The sequence below is a fragment of the Megalops cyprinoides genome, chromosome 1, assembly GCF_013368585.1.
Source record: "Megalops cyprinoides isolate fMegCyp1 chromosome 1, fMegCyp1.pri, whole genome shotgun sequence".
Lineage (NCBI taxonomy): Eukaryota > Metazoa > Chordata > Actinopteri > Elopiformes > Megalopidae > Megalops > Megalops cyprinoides.
The window spans coordinates 23,115,825-23,137,949 of NC_050583.1; the positions used below are offsets into that span (position 1 = coordinate 23,115,825).

The following is a 22,125-nucleotide window of genomic DNA, read 5'->3' on the forward strand; positions in this document are numbered from 1 at the left end:
CAATATAAAGTACAAACACGAGCCACTACTCCTGGAATACAAAAACATTTCAATAGTCACTATAAAATGTTCAAAGGCACAGATAAATAAGGCTTTATCTGTGTGCTTTTTGAAGGATTCCGGTTGTCTTCCATGGTTGAGTTTATGACATTTGGGGCAGATCAAACGAAGTCAAACCTCAAGAGAGCTATGAATTAGATTAAGAATATGAATGAGATGAGGGCTACCACAAAGAAGCTGCAAAGCACATCTGACAAATAAAACCACATTTTTTTATTATGCGAAAGCCACAATACATACTGTACATAAACACTGTACATTAAGCCCAAGAGGACATTATGCAAGAGGACACTAAATACTTTGAAGTAGGCATGTCTAAGAAATTATTCCCACAGACAGTGTTGAAACTGAAATCCATGGAGGTATGGCTCTGTCCAGTTATCATTACCGCAGTTCAATGCGACAGGCTCAAGATGTAAATAGTTCCCATAACATGCAGCTCAAAAGAACCCATTACTAGTAAAGAAGAAAATAAGCTCTGAATCTTTGTCGACAGGCCACTCCATTAAACCAACTCTTCCTTTGATGTGTCATGCCTTATCTTAAACATAGCCGTGACACATTTTGTAATTTTGTGAAGCAATTTTATTGACCAATTGACCAATGCACATAGACAGTTGCACATAGACAGTTAAATAAATGTTTCAATGTTTCAGCTGTAAATAGAAAAAAAGTTCAAAAGCATTTGCATGCCATTCAGATTTCTGCAAATGTATTTAGAGGTTTGCCCAGAAAACAAAGCCCAAGGCTTCAAAGCATGTACAAGTGGCTGTCCTGATATGGTTTCTCTATTTTCTTTTTTAATGAAATCAAAAGTACACTATCTCACTCTGTTTCTTTAGAGCAAAATCCAAATTACACATAGTGAGATACATACCAGTTACTATAGGCTAGAGATGCATATACTGCATTGTTACTGAAATTAACAACGATACTTCAGCATGACAATAATTCTCCTGAGAATTCCACGTGATTAACTAAGTCAATTTATAAGTCAACCTTATTTATCTCATCTGTTCTGAATCACAAACTGTAAGCGCTGTGCAAAATGATTTTGAGAGGCTACTGAAGAGAATTCAAAAGTCAAAGTGATCATTTTTGCAGAGAAACCTCAAGTAAACGGCCCATTCCCTTTCTTCTACCATGGCAGGAAAAGGGAAGGGAAAAGCTATGTATCTACATAAAATGTCTGTGAGCTGCAGAATGTCTCTGTTCTGTTTCTTAAGAGTGTAGCTGCATGAATACTGCAGTGATCTGCACAGACCTGGATTCACTTTCAAACTGGTAACCAGAGGAAATCCTATTGTTTACAATTGTGACCACTCAGATGCCAAAATGTACATGTCAAACATTTTCTGATGAACAAATATATAATGAAAACTCTGAAGACAAATTGTTGATATTTGACTCTTCAGAAGGTTGACGTGTAACTTTATGACTGAGCTTATCAATATGGATAATCTGTTAAAGGCAGCCCATTCATTCCAGACAGGAAAAAAAATACTAAACACAGTAAGGGGCCTCTGGAGTCTGAGGAACGGTGTTACGTCACACATTGGGTTCTGGTCATGCGTCACTAGGCCAGCTCTATCCAGCTTATGCAATTGTGATTGTGTGAATTGCGAAACTGAACTTTTCAATGTCCTTGAATGACCTCCTACTTGGCAGTATACTTGCTTTATGAATTTTGCATGACACTATTAAGCATAGCAACTGAACTAATGCAAAATGGTACTTTTGTGGGCAAGGGAGTGAGAATGGCACAGTGGAGTAGAAAGGTAGATGAATTGGGCCTAAATGTTGAAAGAAATCTGCTGAATTGGATTGGCTTTTCAATTGCCTGACAATTTATTACTGGGAACCAAAACAAACAAACACTGTCTGTTTCAAACTCATTCTTTCAGCAACACTGAACCATTTTCAGGAGGGGAAGAGCACCACTAATTTGTCTCAATATTGATATGTCTGTAAGGCCTTCTGTTTGCTTTTAGTTAACCTAATGGAAAATTGATCCCACCACCTGCGTTGGGAAAAAAAGAAACTGCACTGAGGTGTATCCATGCACTACTGGTTGCTCAAAAAAAAAAAAAGATTGTCAACTGGTACTAAAGTTTCCATAAAGGACAGTGCTGCCATTTGTTTAAGTGCTGCAGAGTATAGTCTGGGTAACTCACTGGCAGTCCAGATTTTTTTGTTCACTGTGAACTTTGTACTTTGTATGCATTTGTCTTTCTTTACCTTTTGCATGCTGCTGAATAATAACACAACAATGTTATTCATCTTAGGGGCAGACACTAATGCACTTTGCTATAAACAGAGATCATGAGTTCAACAGCATCTGCCCAGTGCTTCCACCACTCACTGCTTTTACATTTTGCTGTAGGACAGAAAAACCTTTCAACTAAAGAAGTCTGTTTCCAGCTCAGAACATAGCAAGAGCAATAATGACAACTGGCATGCATTATCAGTGTGCACTGTCAGTCTAGACCTGAACTCCCCTAAAAGGTTTTTTTTCACAGGAAAAAGATGTCACCATCATCATCAGCATAACTTTCTGCCTGTAGGCAACAATCTGAATGGATGTCACCCATCATTTTTTTCAAAAATTGTGCCATTTCAAAAAATACTGTCTGAAACATCGTATTCATTTTCCATTTTGTCTCTAACCTTTCAGTATCAGACACACGGCACACAAGCTACCTCTACTGTGCAATCAGTTGTTACTTCAAAATACTGTAAACCTGTCAAGTAGCATCCAGTCTTAATATTGATGAAAAATCTAAATAAACCAAACCCAATAAAAATTAATTCAAATCAAATAAAAATCACTCAAACATGTAATATTGCCGCTATTACTGTAACCACTAGCATTGCAACAAGAGACAGAGACTACCAAGATGTTACAGTAATTGTCTTGGAAATGAAAAGTGTTTCTGGAAACACACTTACACTTTGATATAGATAACATTTTTCACCATAATGGTGAAAATTAACATAAATCAAAATGAAACGTGCATTATGTAGTAAAACGTATGCTCAGTAATATATATTCACCCATACTGTCATGAAAATCATTCTTCTTCTTCTACATTCAGTGTTCAAATTAAACGTTCTCTATCAAAACTAATTGCTCGAGAGCAGTGTTCAATTCAACATTTCGCTGTGTTAAACTTTGATGATGAAATGAAACTTTTCAATCGATTTTGATTGCTTGTGTCACCTCACTATTCCACTCTGAAATAACAGACCTCCCAAAATCATTCAATATCTACCACAGAATACTGTATACTTTTATGTTGCTCTCATCTCAGTGTATATTGTTGTAATTCCATAAACAATAAAAGATATATGACAATTAAAGTTTTATTTGTTTGACAGTCATTTATTTGACAGTCACTCAGAAATTTGCTGAGCTCATGCAGCACCTAGAACAGCATTTTATGTATTAACCAGAATGAAATTCTATTTTTGGAATAATCCATTCTTGCAAATAGAAAAATGTACATACATACATTCTCAACCAGTGTTAATGTATTCATCAATAATTACATACATGTTTGACACATTTATTTTCTGCATCGCATGCACCATACATCAAAAATCACTAAGTTTTTAAGAATGCCTTTAAGGCAATGCAAAGAATATACAATGAATCTATTTAACAAATATGATCTATGTAGTCAAGAAATGTCATATGAAATATGAAATGTTAACTTAAATCGTTACCTAACAAGAAGAAACAGATGTGGTTAAGTTGCTTTCTATGTGGAAGATATTATAGATAGATATAAATACTGATATAAAATTTTGCTGCGTATAACTGCATTCTGTAAATGAAATGGGATCATAAAATATACAGTATTTATAATTTTGTTTAACATATTTGATTCACAAAATGTGTCCGCACTTAATTGCTTAATGGTTGTTTATTTTCACTTCTCTCAGTTGGAGTTGCACCTCCATGAAGGCAGGCATTTGAGGTTGACAGTTATGTATACTCCTACTTCCCCACTATAACTTAATAATCACATCGATATTCATATGCACATCACAAACAACTTACTCACCTGTACAGCAACCACCGACAGCACTTCCACTGAGATTCTGTTGAACTCATCAAAGCACCCCCAGGCTCCTGTTTGTGCCAGGCCTTTGTAGATGTTCCCACAGGACTAGGGCAGAGGAGGAAAGAATAACAGAGAAAGATGTTAGATATTACAGCCTCCACTGTGGCGCTGCCTTGGACAGTATATGTTTGAGACTGTTTGTCAATAAACAAGCACCAACTCATGAAGAAAGAAATAGCACTAGACAGATCACGCTTTCCTATTCTGGGCAGTGCACATTAATATGCATTAGGACACAGGGTTGCAGTTGTTGACACACCATACTAGTTATTATTTTATGAGTATTGTGGCTATCATTCATGACTTGTTGAAAGAAGGCTACCCTTTATAATGCAATGACTACATTTACAAGCCCATACCTTTTTTACACTTATCATTTCATAGACACGGTCTAGGAGCCAGTACATCATGGAATGGTATTTAATTGCACTTTCCACCAAGAAGAGTCACTAACACTATAAGAAAGCAGAGCAAGTACTGCATCTATAATGAAAAACTCACCACCAAACTGAATAAAGCCCCTGACTTAGAGAAATTTTAAATACATTCTACTTTACTATGTCTATTATTGTAACCTTTGTGTATGCCACAGAAAAACTGTACATATAGCAAAACTAATTTGGTGATGTTAAGAATCCCAAATTTCTTTGTTTTAATCACAAATACTCATGAAAGAACAGTTTGTCCTAGCTAGTATTACTTAATTTGTAGCACACAAAGGTAAGACTAGCACATCAGATGCATATATAAATAATGCAATACACTGAAAAACAAATTCAACCCATTCAGTGGTATTAAATGTAAGTTTTAGCCTGCATTATTTCAAACTCATGTGTCTCACTGATGTCTAGTTCAGGACAAATAATGCTGGTCCTACATGACCCTTGTGAGTGGGGTGTTATTTAACACTATCCAAATGGAAAAAATAACAGTGAACAGCTGCTGCCCATATATAGTCCACATGAACAAAAATGTACTCTACAGCAGACCATAAAACAGATCTGTAAAAAACTATATCTGCCTGTGGAATTGATCTGGCATCCATGGGTGCTCTGATTATACAATCCACACCTTTCCTTGCCTATATTAATATATCCCTCTGACACTTCATGGAGGAGGAACAGTGTGCAAGGCAATGATGCTGGTGGTGCCACAGGAGGCAGGAACATGCTGTATTAGAAGACCATGGATGTGTCTCTATACGCTTATAATCCGTGTGTATGTGTGTGTGTGTGGTGTGTGTGTGTATGTGTGTGTGTGTGGTGTGTGTGTGTGTGTGTGTGTGTGTGTGTGTGTGTGTGTGTGTCTTTGCAACAATAGATTATTAAGCCAGTCCTAACAAAAAAAAAATGAAGGATGAAATTGAAGAGGCAGTTCAGACATGGCTTGGGAGGTAAATAGGCAAATCCATCAGAGTCTAACTAATCTGCCTCCTTTATGTGGAGGGAGAAGGGGCTTTGCACAGCTTAATAAACAGCCCTCGATATGACTGACAGACTGAGGAAGAAAAGGAATTAATAAGGAGTAACATATGGTCTCAGGTAGGAAGAAAGAACGTGAATCTTCAAAGCACTCCTTTTCCACTTTCTCTCTTTGTCTTTGTCTCAGAACAAACTGAATGAAAGGGCTGTATGTGGCAATTATTGCTTCGCTACCAGAAATACAGGTGTCACCACACTTTCCTTTAAGTTGTCCAATTTTCAAGGAAAGTTATACATCTCAAAGGTACTTTCACCACCTGGACATATGCCAGCTTTCGACATGGTGAGTTCTGCCATTGTAAACAAAACAGGCATTTAGTCAAACCCATTTGTGCACAAATTTGTCTTTCCAAGAAAATGATTCAAACACTCCACTTGTCAGATTTCTCTTGTCAGTTATATTTTTCTAATGACTAACCGAGAGATGGGCATTGAGGTCTTTACTTGCAATGGTGTTCCCTTTGGCTCTCAGAATTGTATACCTTGTAGTCCATCTGCTCAGAGCAATTGAAGACGTAGACCATGATCCCCAGTGCTCTGCCCAGGTCCTTGGTGGTTTCTGTCTTCCCTGTGCCTGCCGGACCAGCTGGGGCTCCACTCATGGTAAGATGCAGGGACTGGGTCAGAGTGATGTAGCATCTGTCAAAACACAGACACAAAGTTGAACAAATAATCAATGTTAGACAATTACCCATTTATGATTGCAATCTGATAAGAAGAAAAACCCATTTAAGATATTGTAATTTTTTTGAGCATGATGAAAGACATGAGATTTTATAAAGATGGAAAGTACAGAAAATAATAAAAAAATCTATGTAAAGAATATATGGAAAAGAAGAGGAAAACCCCCCTTTTAACTTGTGATTTCATGGCTTGGACCAATGCAATTACTTGTAACCTATGCATTATTTGAAAGGTTCTGCCTGTTTGGATAGAAGCCATACCTCTGACAGGTCAGGGGTTGACTGCAGAGATAAGGGACTAACCGTATGCTCAGCCAATTACATGGCCATTGATTTAGCCATCAAAGATTATTGTCTTGGCTTTATCTATGCTACAAAGAGAGCTGAGCTGTTCTGGGACATTGGAATACAGTTTGTCAAACAGTGCAAGGAAGTCCCCTGATGGATGATCCTTCCTTGACCAGTGACTTTGCTCAGCACATATGGATTCAAATGTAATTCTACCTTTGTGCATCCCTTCCAAGACGAACAGCGTTTGACATTAAGTTACAGTCAAACTGACATGACTGCCAAATGTACTTGCTATAGCCAGGGAGGACAAAAGCCTATACACCCTCTGCTCATCCCGGTACTTATTATTACACTTATTCATACTCTCTATATGCCTCCCCTCCTCCCTATGGAGATACATAAATCAGGAACAAAACAACTTTAAAGCCCACCCCACACCTGTCTGTCAATGGAGTGATGACCAGGCGTGGTGTATTGCCCAGGTACTCATATGAATACAGGAACTGGGCATCACAGATATTGGCAAAGCAATGCTTCTTGTCCTCGTCCCACCGATGGCGCAGTTGTGACAGCCACACAAACGCCTGTGAATTCTCCACCTGTGCGCAAGGGACAAACACAAAACAAGTCGTTATTCTGTCTCCGAGAGCATAATTTATGTGCCAGATGAGCACCACAAAGACAATTATCAAAGGAAAACAGAAATAAGACTCGTCCAAGACACCTGCTGTTCTTTCACCAAGGGACTATCCTGCCTCAATCCTATTCATATGAGATTTCTGACAGACAACTTTATTTCAAGACTTGCATCAAAATTTACTTAAGACTAAGAATCTGATGAAGCTTTATGTGAAGACAAAAAGGAAAAACAGCTTCACTTCAACACAGCAACCAAACTTATAACAAAGTGAATAAAACCCTGCCAAATCTCTGAATTACTTTATTCTCAGAGAAGCCTGATTTGTTGCCTGACATATAATACAATGCCACGGAAAGCTTACACTGAATTTCTTTTGACTAATCCAACTGAGGTGTATACCATAAATAAACAAAAACCACTCAATTTATGTTCATCTGAATGCCACTGGAGTCAGACCTTTCAGGGCAGTCTCATTAATACAAATTGGGCTCTTCAGCTGTGGGTGGGGAGCATACATTTCTGTACCTTCTGAGAGATGATTTTGGCAACCACGTCCCTAGCGTGCACATCTATGGTACAGATGGTCATGACCTTCTGTCGGTCTCCTGGAGACAGCTGGCCAATCAGCATGGTGATGAGGGTATTTAGCTGGCTGACTTGCTTTTTGTAGTACTCCTTGATGGCATTTTCATAACCCTCTTCTAGGCGAGAGAATGCGATTCCAACCTCTGTGGTCCACCAGATTTGGGTGCACGTTAGAGCAACCTAGAAGATTTGGGTGCACGTTAGAGCAACCTAGATGCACAGATACAGGAACAGCCTGAAATGGATTTGTTGGCAGATCTGGGAACACAAATGAGCAACCCAGACATACAGATACCAGTAAAGTCTAAGATGGGTACATTCTCCAGTTGTGCATGGATACAGTTTCCAGTCATATGCCACAATTCAAAGAAATCAAAGCCAAAGCAATCAAATACAGGGAATTAGGGGAACTCCAGTTCTGATTCATTCAAGAGCACTGTTAAAACCTGATAATGACCTTGCAGCTACAAATAAAATCTTTCAGCTTTTCAGCAATTTAAGGTATTACATCTGGTTTTCCCACACTAGACTTCAGAAGGGCTGTATCAAGAATGCATGCCATGCAGTTTCTGGCAGCATATTGAGATCACTGGCAGATTTAATGCAGTGCCTGCTCGAAAATATTGGATTTACATATTACTTCTCATCTCTGAAGAGCAATTCATCTATCAGCAATGAGACATTAAATTTGCAATATTCTCTATGAGCAATCACACAAATGGAATAATTGAGAATGAAACTGCAACCTTATACCTTGAGGTATTTTTGTGAATAGCCAAAGTCATATAATACACAGATTTAGAACCATATTCTTTTTATTATTTTTATGTGCAGCGTGCAAGCACGCGCGCACACACACACACACACACACACACACACACACACAAATACACATATAGAGTACCTGTGCTGGATAGTCAAAGAGCCACTGTTCCCTGGGTTTCTCCTCGTAGGCTGTCACTGCCTCCGTCATTTCATGGCGCACTGTGGACCTCATAGTGTCCAGCACTCGATTCAGCCAAACCTCAACCTCAAATCAAGCAATCACAGGCAGTTTTATACAGACATATATGTATACATGTTGTTAAAACTTGACACAGGGTGTTAAATGCAAATTTGTGCATGTGTGGTATGCAGCGTACTTCTGTTACACAGTGTGCTGGTGAAATATACACACATACATGTTACATATCTGGAGATTGACATTAAAATGGAGAGCTGAATGAATTATAGTTGTGAGCCTCCAAGACTTCCAGTTATATTCTCCAAACCCTGAGACAGTGACATCCTTACAACATATTCATGAGAATAGTGTTCTTGCAGGGCAAATGTAAATAATTTACCATGCTCAGCACCATGGTGCCTGCAGAGCTCATAGAAGACATTTTTGAAGGGCTACATTCTGCTTCCTTTCTCCTTTAGCTCCCTCTTCCATACCAATTTTATGTATTTTTATTTCCATACCTACTTTTATGCTAATCTATAGGTATATGTTCCCTCAGATGTGCTACATTTAATCATATACATTACAGTAAATTACATAAATTACATTTGTGTTTTGTGAGTTTTCTCAATTTTGACAAAAGGAGTCAGACAGTTGCAGCAAGATACCTGGCCAGAGCAGTCACATGGTTCATTGAAGCTGACATACTCCTCCTCTTTACTGAACATTCCCAGGCCAGTTTTGGTTGGGTTACCATCCGAGTCTGCCTGAAACTTCACCTTGGCTGTGTTGTCAAAAAGCTTGGAAAGGTGGTGCTGAACCTGGGGAATATTTATAATGGGAACAAAGTGTGAATAACTATGCATATCTTCAACAATGAAGCAATGAATTTTAAAGACGTCAGACTGTTACACAATGACAGAGAGTGTGAGGGGATGATGACTACCAATGATTGTGACTGCCCTCTTGTGACAATGCAGTGTACTACACTGCAGTACACTTTTACACATACGGATACAAAAAAAAGCATTTATGCTGATATATAAAGATATTTAGAAAAAAATCTGTGTATTAAATAACAGGGGGTAAACTGAGAGTAAAATGTAATACAAACCTAGTGAACAGAACAATGGACCAAACAAATGCAAAAATATCTTTCAAGGTCATAAATGATTCACGTTTTACATATTGACATTATCAGGGTTGTAATACAACTTCAGAATTCGTATGAAGCACCTGGTGCGGGTCTGTGCCATTGGAAAGGATGTCCAACAGATCAGCAGAAGAGATGAAGTAGAACCTGGGGAAGGCCAGTCGCTTTGTGTCTAAGTACTCTGCCAGGGCCTTCTCACACAGGGACAATCTGCAAAAACAGACACATGTTACACCCTCTTGGGTAGACTGTGTCCCAGTTAATCACTGGAATGGGCTTTAATAATGTAAAACCTTTTCATAATTTCAGAATTTCACATGAACAAAGTGTCTCATGGGCTTTGGGCTTATGGGCTGTGAAAGTCTGCTTACCAGTCATGTTTGTATTATAATAGCTATTTATTTATTTACAAATCTTTAAGCTGTCTACTCAAATGTCTACTCATGAAATGTGTGCATTAAAGACCATGTCCACATGAACATCGTCTTTGATCATGGTCAATGATATACTGAAAATCTCATCCAGGTTAAATTTCATACAGGAGAAAGGTCAGTTAAGTGAGGAAGCTGTAACTGGACATTTTTGATCATATTAGTTGCCTGATAAGTACCCACCTGCTTTGAATATCTTCTAGTTTATTGTAAAGGCCAGGTTTGTTGGTAGCTTCCACAACATTAGGTGTTTTCTTAGCATCGTTAGCCAGTTCTTTAAAATCTGTATCAATACCTTCAAAGCGCTTGGAATCCTGTTGAGAATTTCACATGAAAATTAATTCCTACAAGAATTTTAGAATTTTTTTACAATTTTTACAGAAGAATTATTCAATTACTTACATCCATAACTGAGTACCTACAATTAATACTATTAAATAAGGTTTGGTTAACCTTTATCGGAAAATGATTTTTACTAGATGTCTGTATGTCATGTGAACACAGTGAACATCATTGTCCTTTTTCCAACAAATTTTTTAAGCCATGCAAATGTACAATGTACTGTTTTACTGTAATTTAAGAGAAATTAAATGTAAGTCTCATTGCAACAAAGCTGCCCTCTTTTCATTTGTAAATTAGTTCTTTATTCCTCTGTCCTTTCAAATCTAACCTCTGGAAGCTGAGAGCGGATATCCTCTGAACCAATAAAAATGCTCTCCAGATGGGACCAGGTTCTCTGCACTTCAAACCAGATGGAGATGACCGAGTCTGCAGTGGACAGCTTCTTCTGCCAGGCTGAGACTTCCTCAAGAAAGAAGGCAATGTACTTGGAGGACATGAGGTTCTGTAATTGCACTTGGTTGTCCTCAAGGGTTTCAATCAGCTCTTCGTCTGATTTAAGCAGGGGAACCTGGGTGCGGTGGTGCGGTTCGTACTGGAACTCCATGCAAGTCCAGGTGGTGTTGAGCTCCGTCAGGACCTTCTCCATGCCCATCTCCTTTACAGCTTTGTCCACAATGCCCCGTACTTCATCTTCAAAGTTGTGCAGGTTGAGCTGCAGCAGGTCTGCCAGGGTTGTGTCCTGGTCCATGGTGAAGCGCACCCCAGTGGCCTGCATCAGCTGATGCCAGTGTCTCTCCCGGATGGCGGAGTTTTGAAGCTCTGCCACCGCCCGCAGGGATGTAAGAATGTTCTTCACCATGCTGTCCATGCCCGCAAAGGCGTCCCAAGCCCGGGTCTCCTTGTCCAACGCCCGGATGTCCTTGGAGAAGCGCTTGCATTCCAGCTCCATGTTCTCCACATTGATCTCCCGCCATCTTGTGGTCTTCCAGTCATTCATGCTGGAGTCCACCACCGTGATCAGGTCCCACAGCTCCTTCAGTAGGAACACTTCTTTGCGGCACTGTTTCATCTGCTTGTAGTCAGGAATGTTCACCTCAAACAGGCCTGCAGATTCTATGATTGCTGCCATGGTAGATTCCTTTTCCAGAATCTGCCTGTGGGCCACGTCTAGCATGTGGTATGGGTTTTCACTGTCAAACCTTCAACAAAACAAAACAGTCTCATGGTCAACAACTCATTCAATGACATTTTTTCATTACTGAGTTCCAGCCTCATCCACTATTTGAAGCATTCTCATAAGAAATCAAATGCAACTGCTTTCTTTTCTACTCTACAATAACTTCCACCAAAATATATTGTCATCAACTGTGCAGATGGGAACAATGAAAAATTTAAAATATGTTGCTCTCCTCCCCTGTGGAAGAATCAAACATGTCTGGGTCAGAACTAAATTCTTGCCACTGGCATGTTACCTGAAAGGCCCTTCCTTGCGGAAGCGCTCCCTGAAGTTGTGCTGCTCCACATCAAACGAGGCACACTTCCTGCGCAGAGAGGCCACTTCGTTGGCCTGCAGAGGGGCAACCTGCTGCTTCACTGTGACGGCCTGCTTCTTCACATTATTCCACTTCTCCGGGAGTTCCTGCACACACGCACACCACAACAGCCTGATGCTTTATGTACTTCACACAAGCGTGACATGGCAATGAGAACAGGGGTCTTTCTCTCAAAGTTAAAAATCCCATGAAACTGAAAAATTTTTTTTTTTGCTTCGCTTGTCAAATTGCTGTGAAATTGGATTTCGTTAAAGATTTGCTATGGGACTAAAATGCAGTAATTATACCAACAATAATTATAATAATGACAGAAGAATAAAAACATTATGAACTCTTGCTTTCAGCATATTTTGTCTTTGTGCAGACAAACAAATGTTCTTGTGCACCCCTTAGTTATGTCTTTTTAACAATGTCTTCTAACAACTTGACTATTACCCATAACTTTCCAAAATGAAAATATTTTGGGGGATTTTAGTTCTTAAGCAGAACCAAACAGAAAAGGTCCATACTTTGGATGATTTGTGATTCATACAACATAGTGTGAGTACCTCTAACTGTTTGTACACCTCCTCTGGTAGTTCCTGCTCATATGTCTTCAGTAGCTCTATGCTACGCTTCAGAGGCTCAAACATTATGTCCGTGTTGACCTGCCTCTCCTTCACAGCCATAAGGTGTCCCATAATCGTGACCAGGCCATTGTAGTCACCCTCCTCCACCTTAGTGCCAAGCTCCCTCTCGGCCACTTTAATGAAGTCATCCAGGTCAGACAAGCTGCATTCAAACATATGGGCATCTGGGTGAAATAACCATACAGATAAGCAGCATAAAATAGGATGACACATACTGTGTTTCTTGACCGCCCTTGGCTCCTTCAGTTCCTCACCTGTGTGTGACATGGTCGATGAGGTGCTGCTTAAACATAAGGCTCCACTTCTTTATGATGTTAAGGAGGGCGCTCTTAAAGGGGCGAGCATCCACCCTCATCCAGCCATCGAACACATTGATTGGCTGTAGGCAGTGGACCTCATCGTAGATCTTCTCATAAGAATCCACCGACTCTTTGAACTGCTCCAGTGTGGGGGGGGTCTCCGGGACGCCTTCATCCGCATGGGCCTGGATCTCCTCGCTGGTGAGGACATGGCCGTACAGCAAAAACTGCCGCATGAACTCCTTCCTGTCATCCACGTACAGGTAAGCATAGTGGTCCAAAGTATTGCGGTAGTCGCAGCACTTGGACATCACTTGCTGAACACAGTCCATCAGGAGTTGCCGCATATCTGCAAGGTCTGCCATGTCTTCCATATCAGCCTACAGTAATAACAGAAAGTGGTCTGGACACAAAGTGGAGTAAACAATACATGATCCTAGCGATAAATACCTTCTTGGAGACATGGATGACCCTCAACCCTCCTGAAACTGTTTCTGTCCCCTGGAGAGACCCAAGGCAAAGCTATTAAGAGTGCAATGTTTTATTTCAGTGTGGTTAGGATATCTGTCATCTGAAGCTAAAAAGCTAAGAAAGCTCTAGGGAGATACTCACTCTAGTAATTACTCTGATAAGTGCAATCTGAATGGATCTAAAACTGAGTTTAATTATTAATTTCAGTATTTCTGTTTATGTTAGTAATGCAAGTGAAATAGTACCTGGTAGTGGGGAAAGTTGCTGTGCTCAGCTAAACGAGGCATCAGGGAGGAAATTCTGTAAATGTCATTGATGATGCCTTCCACCAAGTCGTAAAAACCATCGCTGGCCCCAAACTCCAGTGATGGAATGAAAACCATATCTGGGACACGTAGCTCTAACTGGACTTCAAACAGAGGAGCCAAACCAGCCTTGGGGTCTGCAAAGGTAACAGATGAGATGTGTTTTAAAAAACATTTTCTACAGATTAGACAGATGAAACGAGTTCCCTTATTTTGACAACAGCATATTTACCTGTGTTATCTAGAAGGAATTTCAGGGAGCATTCAATGGTGTTGAAGAACCCATCAATAACCATCTCATCTATATAATCCACATAAGCCCTCCACACCTCAGAGGTGGGGTCAGCTTTAAAAAGAGCTAAGTTTTCCTGTCACGAGAAAAATAAAACATTGAAGTACACAATCATTGTCATCACACCGAGTAATGGTATAACTATGAACTTAACAGGTAATGTCTCTCAGTAGGGAGAAAAAAATGACAGGGCAAAAAAATGGAAGCATGAACAAACACCTTTAGCAAGGAATGAATCCTGTCCCCTGAGTCTCGGATGTGGTTGTAGCGTCTCTCCAGTCGCTCCGACCTATCCTCCAGGTTAAGGAGAGTGTCCTTTTTCCCCTCCTTCCTCTCAAAGATGGGTGACACCCACATTTTCATGATGTTTTGGATCTCATCAACGTTGTCTTTGGTCTTCTGCAGGCGGCTTTCAAGGTCATGTACTGCATCTCGGACTTCCTGGATGTAGTCCCAGATACCTATTTGCATTAATATGAAGAAGCTTGTAAAGGACGTCCCTCTGCTATCAGACCTAATGAGGTGTGGCTGGGACAAGGGTAATTCAACATTTTCAGAGGGGTTACTGATAACAGAAATATAATTTTTGTTCACCTATGTCTTGCTTTTTTTCCCAAAGACACAGCTGTTGTATCTTTTGCAATGTAAGCAAAGACAATATTATGCTGACTGAGAACACTATTCAATCATGCACACCACTCTACATTAAATACACAATAAGGAACTGGATTGCCTGCACTAAATGAAAGGATACATTTTAAATGGGTTTAGAATTTTCATACAAACTTGACTTACATTTTTACATTAGATTATAATCATTTGGTGGATGTTTGGCAGACTGACTTACATACGAATGTAAGGCCTATGTCCCATACCTACTCCAGCATTTACTTGTATTTATTTCTCTAACTATACTAATTTTCACTGATATGCAGTTTACTGCTTTGTGTATTGTATATACAGGTAGTCCCCTACTTACCAAGGCTTAAATACCAAATTTTCAACTCAACTCAATAGGAAAATAATGCAACCCAGGAAGATACAAAAATAACCCAGAAAACATGCAATTACAGGCTTCCTAGATATAACTGCAGCATCTTCTTCAGGGTAGTCCACTGGGCACCAGTATCTATCTACATTGGTTTACTGGGCACTAGAACCCATCTGTACCTTTTCCCCTGCAGTTTTCACTCATGTTTCTGCTCTTGTGTGCTGATGATTTTTTGTTTAATCTCACTACATTTTGGTCATTCTTCACCACAGGTAACCTGCACCCAGCAATATCGCCAGTATTCACACCAGCAAAAAAAAAAAAGCCAGGCATGATGCAAGTCTGGCTATTACTTTGAGTTGCCGCAGCAGGGTTCCAGCATCTAATGGATATTGCACATACTGCATAACAGTTACCTCTGTGTAAGGTTGTAAATGTCCAAAATACTTTTTTTTGTTCTCTACTCCTTATTTGTACGCTCATTGATAACAGAAATCCACTCTTGCTCTCCCAGGGAACAGATGGTCTCTGAGCTTTGTTGCATAAGTGATACGTGCATTCCAATGTGTGAATTCCCTGAAGGAGTTCTGAGTGTGCTTACCAATAACAGAAAAGCATGCATTTATTTTAACAATAGAACTTACAGATACCAAAAAACTCTTTAACTCTAGGTGTTAAAGAGAAATGACAGTAATAAATTTGACATACTATGAATATATCTTCTCCCTTAGTTAAGTTAAGGGATAGGCATATAATGTAATGTAATGCACGTGTAACTATACAGTACAAAAATATTTTTTTTCTCTTTTTCATAGACTTAAATCCAAACCAATCCCAAAGGTAACTTGGGTCACAACAACTGGTCACAGTTTTTTTTTCTTTTTAGACACGAACTAGACAGGCAGGAGAGTGAGGGAATAGGCTGCCAAATGATGCAGCCATTGCAGCAAGGCATCCTGCTCCCAGGCCAAAGTGTTGTGGACACCATATGTCACCAGCGACATCATTGCAAAACACTTTAAAATGTTTCAAGACAGAGTGCAGCTCCATAGTGGCAAATGTTTCATCTGAGAGATGCTGAGGGAAATAAGTTTCTGAAATCTTCTTTTCACCAGTAGTGAAAGCACCATGCTGAAGGGAAAATACCTTACAGCACAGGAAAGAAATTAGTGTCTTGTGTACACATACCACCTCTGTGCAGCAAAATGCAGCAATCAAGGTCTACACAGAGAAATGAAACTACATAGATTTATTTAGAGCACAAAGTAGGAAGTGGATGTGTTGGCGCATCTTACCATTACTCCTCCAGTTGATTGATTCCTCAGCTTCCATAAGCTGGGTGTCAATGCCTTTCAGCTGACCTTCTACAAGGGGAAACTCCACCTCCAACACGTTGCGTATAACCTTGTTGTACCAGCTTACAGTGAGGTCTAGGTTGGCCACATACTGACGTAAGGACTCTTTGCTGGAGTAGATGTCCGCTGCTGTGTCAGGTATGGTTTCAGTCTGTCGGGACTCCAGATATTTCACCTCTCTCAGTACCGACACTAACTGCAGGACAGAAACAGAATTTCATGAGAGAGGAGATACCATTAAAGAGCAAAATCTGCTGCTTTTCAAAAAGCAATGGCAAATACGCCCAGCAGAAATTGTGCTGCCCACTTTGATTAAAAGTTCAAAATGAGAGAGAGAAATAAGGTGCAAGAACTAGCAAAATTATGCATAAAATCTATATTTAAAAATATTTTACATTAAAATATACATTAAAATACCTACATTAAAATATAAATATACACTGTAAGTATATTAACTTGGAACCTTTTCTATCAAGCTAGCAATATATAGATGAGAGCAGCAGTTTTCCAAAGTGTACACATTGTGTTGTGTTATATATTTCATTGGGTGAAAATGTTGAACATTGCTGGAAGATTGAGAAGAGCCTTGAGCTACTGTAGGCAAGGATCTGACCGTAAGAAAGAATTTCAAGACAATATACAACATACATTAACAGGTTTTTGAGTGAAATTGTAAAAAATACCAACAAAGTAAACATTGTACATATTCATGTACAAAAAGCGTAACATCACAAGAGGATTTTACTACTAGAGTATATTATTACTCATGACTATTTCACAGTTCAGTATGCACTTCACACACTTGCAAACACTCAGTAGTGTCTCAGCACAATTGACATTAGGTGTGATCAAACCCTCTTTTTGAAAGGTGCATTGTTTCCACTTTCTGGCACTTTAAAATATCTTCTTTGATCCTCTTTATTTAATGGAAAGTTAGGAACACTTTAATGTTAACACACTCTGATAAATATCACTTGTTCTCAATTTTTAATTTGAACCAACAAAGAACTTTTCTGAGGTTTTTTTTGAAGTTCAAAGTGCTGAATAAATCTAAGAAGCTTTGATTTGAGGTATAAATTACTTCCTAATTGAAAGGTAATTTTAAAAATCATGACTTTAGCCTTTGTAGACTTAAATCATCCAAATGTGATCAAGAGAAACAATGGATATGCAGTTCACTGATCTTTACCTGGGGGTTGAAATTGACAGTGATGAGCCTTGTTGAAGGATCTCTAGAGATGAGGTGTTGACTGAGGTTGTACTGAGATCTCTCTCCCACTGTTTCAGCCCAGTTGTCATACAATTTACAGGTATAGCTGAGCAAAAATATTGAGTAAAAAATCTTGTTACATATTTCAAATTACAGATCATCTTTGTCCATTTAACCTTCACAATTTTAATGCGAAGCCATTTGGGGTGGATTTGGTTAACAAGTGATACAAGTTGCATGTAAATTAATTGCTTCAAGAAAGAAGGCCTTACCTTAAATTACCACAGTTCCCATAATCAGCTCCATTAGCTATCTGATAACAGTAGGAATTGAGTTGCAAGCTAGTACATTATTTTACATTATTGGCATTTAACAGACACTCTTATCCAGAGCGACTTACATCAGTTACAGTTACAGTTTTAACAATGCTATCTGTTTATACAGCTGGATATTTTACTGAGGCAATTAGAGGATAAGTATCTTACCCAACACAACAGTACCTTACTGGGCACAACAGCAGTGTCCCAGTGGAGAATCAAACCGGCAACCTTTCGGTCACAAGTCCTGCTCCTTAACAACTATGCTACACTGCTGCCCCAGTAGCTAGTACAAACTAGTAGGTATCCTATTACTGTATCTAGCAAGAGAATACATTGGTCATTCTGCTCACATGTTTTCCACTGGGTAAAAAAATAATGTTGCATTACTGAAATATCGTAAAAGTATGAGTCATCATTAAATATACTGAAGGATCTTTAGTTTGCCAGCTTACTATTCTAAACACCTTATTAGGAGAGAGTAACACCTGCTAGAGTTTCCTAATTTGTGCATCAATGGTATAAAAAGTATGTAAATTCATAAAAGCTTATACATGTATGGATGTGGTTTCTTGCATTCTGTAGGTGCAACTCTTCCTATGAATAGGTATTATATGCACTTAGTATGATGCTCTTACTTTGTAAACCACTCTGGATTAGATGTAAATGTAAATTAAATCTGTATATGTAAAATATACAATACACAGTTCAGCAAGAAAGATTTTTTTTTCCTATGGTCACTTTTTTACTGATTCACACAAAAGGTGAAAGTGTGAACATATTCAGAATCTATTACTACATTCTTACTTCTGCATGCTCAATCATCCTTAGATGATTGTGCAGTAAAAATCTGAGCCAGAGGGGCAACAACACTTGTACACTTGGCCTGGAATGACCCATGACCAAAACTCAAAACTAAACTGCACCCCAATTTAAATCCTTGCCACTAGCACTTACAATATGACAACACATTCCACTTAAACTTAACAACTTTACCGTTATTTCATTTATTTATTTATTTATTTTTTTGTGGATAAAAATACAGATCTCTTGTCGGCTGTGGAATTGTGTGATCATCTACAATATCCCCCCAAAACCAGGAAGCACATGGGGAATAAAGGAAGGGATTCATCACAGCAGAGAGCACAATTTCATCAGAATGACAAGATTCTTGGGAACGAAAGGAACACAATAGCATTCTAAGGGACCCTGCAGCAGCCATTCACAAACATTGAGGAAACAGATACACTCAGCCCCATTCAATCTAATGAAGGACACTGAGGAGACAATATGTCAGGTCTCTGAACTACCATATCAATCTGTAAATAACCTGATTACAAGAACTCATATAAAGGGATCTGTATTGGATTTTGTTCCATCTGGGCCTGAGCTTTATTTCTCCGCAGAAGCAGAACAGGGGCTGCAGCAATCAAATGGCTCGGTAATAGCAATAAATCATACGCCTCTTTGTTGAGAGGTAATGACTGTAGTTGCTCCTAATTGCCCCAACTTGAGTGTTTTTACTAGATCGGCAAATGCTCCCCTCTAACAAGGGGCCTAATTTCTGAGCATTGAGGATACAGTATAAAGCCTGCTCATTACTTTTTATTTATTTATTTATTTTTACATAGCTAGCAGGGACAAAGAACCGTACAATATGAGATTGCCCATGTGAGCCGCAAACACACCGACGCACACACAGGCAAAGTTCTAAAAGCAATTTGCGCAAAATAGGATACTTTGTCTTCCAAGTTTATATATTAAATATGTTTTGCTGGGTCATTCTTCATAGACCATGCACTCAGTGATGACAAGGAGGAAGTACCTATATGAACCCAACTTTAATGAGTGAATGAGTCATGACTGTGACTAGCGCTTCTTTAGCCATGCTGGTCCAAAGCTGACCTTTTGTTATCAGTATTTCACAAGCCCTGGCCTATATAGCAAATGCTTATTTTCCTATGATACCATCAGGTTAACAACAACAAAACAAACCTCATTTATACCAGCCTACCTTAGCTGTAGGTCAGTTTTCTATACAATGTTGAGCAGTCACATTTATGATACTAGGTGTGCCCCAAGACAAGAAAAGTCAAGACAGAAAAGGTATGTTTAACACCTTAAACACCTACAACACCTACAACAACTACAAAGTATATGTATCATTGCTGATGTAAAACTTGGTAACAGGACCCAAATTACTTGCTAGAAAATAACTTTTTCATATGCCCAACCCACGTTTATTCAGGATCAGGAACCTTTTATTGTTGCCCCTCCCAAACAAGAATAAGTCAAGTCAAACACAAGCATCAGACTTTCTTCATTCATAATTAGCAAGTAAGAAAATACATGCCTTTGACAAGACTTCTTGCTCATTTCTATATAAAATAAAAATCTGGGGGAAGTTTACCAGTACCAGAAAACTTAATCTTTAAAGAGATTCTAAAGTAAACAGCAGGTACAGTAGGTGAAACTAATGAGCTGGTCACATTATAATGACACATATACAGCTAAGGCTGTTTAGTACAAGTCAGCATTTAGCCATTGCATGGTCACTGTGCATAACTGCACCATTGCAGATTGAAAAGAAGGCACGGGCACAAGATAAATAAACTAAGCATTCCTACATGTTTTCCAAAATCCCTTCACGCTTTCTATTGACAGATGGTACTGGCACAATGCTGCATCCATAACTATAACCTCAGCTCACTATGTCCACCTTTATTTAGTTCCCTCTAATAAAGCTTTATTCACTTTGCATGACACACATTCCACCTCCGCAAACATATACTATTTGGCAACTATGGTTGATAACCCATTGGATACTGACATCTTAAACAGAACAAAACTAAAGGTCTAATATAATGAACAATGGCACTGTCTTATAGACCACTGCAATGAATTTCAACAAGCATTCACAGAGTATACACATGCATGAGCACAGGGGTGTCCACATGTTGTACACATAGGCATGCTATATTATTAATGGTAACACATTGTTCATTCAGGGTTACTATGAGATCACTAACCTTTCAAGCAGGTTCATCATTTCTTCATACTTCGTGATCATTCTCTTCCCATCAGAAGACTCCATGCAACTATTACGACACAGACAAAAGTAAAAACATCACATATAAACAGCAGCAGTAATCTCTTATAAAGTTTGATGAAGTTCAGAACTTATGCATGCATTAGCCTTCCAGCATGGTGAAAGAAAGACTCAATTTTTAAAATGCGAAATGTTGTGATGGTACAGACAGCCGGAACAAAGTGAAACTCACGGATGAGTGATATGCCTGAAGTTTCCAAATGGCTTTTGAATGCGCTCCTGCATTTGCTGAGCCCACCTCAGTCCTCCAGCTACAGCAGGCATATTCTTATTGACAGGGGTGTAACCTGGGGAAAATAAGATGCATTCATACTGTACCTATTAAAAATGCATGAATACAATTTATTTTGGCTTAAACGGAAGCCTAGGGGATGATTTGATTTGTCTGTTTGTTGTTATTGTTTTTTTTTTTAGAATTTAAGTAAAAAAAATATTGAAAATAAAATTAGCTTAACCATTGTCCATAAAACTGAAATAAAACCAAACCCATTATGTACTAAAAGAGTCACTCTATGGTGTAATTGTAAAACCTTGTGAAATATCCAATACTGTACTTTTTTATGCTGACACTTAGGCCCAGATTCAATCTAAGGGCAATGCACTCTGCTCTTTACTTTAAGTGAGGAATTCTGTTGTTTCTTACAAAAAATGGCTTCAGTCTACAAACATAAATGGATTTTATGTATCAATCAGTCAAACTATTAATACATAGTACTAAAGTGCTCAACTATAATTTATTATTCAGTGGTAATAGGCTCTGTTATTTCTTGAAGTAGCACGCTAAAGAAATGAGCACTGCCATAATGGCAGCACTTTGCACTAGGGCATTAAATCACCATTCTAGAGCACTTGAGAAAA

General features: G+C 38.9%; 1 protein-coding gene across 1 annotated transcript in view; it reads right to left on the bottom strand.

The window, feature by feature from the left end:
• dnah9 (dynein, axonemal, heavy chain 9) overlaps window positions 1-22,125 on the bottom strand; it is a 109,844-nt gene that overhangs the window by 82,207 nt on the left and 5,512 nt on the right. The window contains exons 10-28 of the mRNA XM_036516829.1: window positions 21,440-21,554; window positions 21,188-21,256; window positions 17,821-17,947; window positions 16,572-16,827; window positions 14,505-14,746; window positions 14,226-14,361; window positions 13,934-14,130; window positions 13,173-13,597; window positions 12,838-13,060; window positions 12,209-12,375; window positions 11,065-11,935; window positions 10,578-10,708; window positions 10,047-10,173; window positions 9,479-9,631; window positions 8,772-8,897; window positions 7,808-8,047; window positions 7,081-7,241; window positions 6,151-6,307; window positions 4,128-4,232 (exon numbers count right to left, since the gene is read on the bottom strand). Coding sequence (XP_036372722.1) covers window positions 4,128-4,232; window positions 6,151-6,307; window positions 7,081-7,241; window positions 7,808-8,047; window positions 8,772-8,897; window positions 9,479-9,631; window positions 10,047-10,173; window positions 10,578-10,708; window positions 11,065-11,935; window positions 12,209-12,375; window positions 12,838-13,060; window positions 13,173-13,597; window positions 13,934-14,130; window positions 14,226-14,361; window positions 14,505-14,746; window positions 16,572-16,827; window positions 17,821-17,947; window positions 21,188-21,256; window positions 21,440-21,554 — 4,028 coding nt within the window. The remainder of the gene's footprint in view (window positions 1-4,127; window positions 4,233-6,150; window positions 6,308-7,080; window positions 7,242-7,807; window positions 8,048-8,771; window positions 8,898-9,478; window positions 9,632-10,046; window positions 10,174-10,577; window positions 10,709-11,064; window positions 11,936-12,208; window positions 12,376-12,837; window positions 13,061-13,172; window positions 13,598-13,933; window positions 14,131-14,225; window positions 14,362-14,504; window positions 14,747-16,571; window positions 16,828-17,820; window positions 17,948-21,187; window positions 21,257-21,439; window positions 21,555-22,125) is intronic.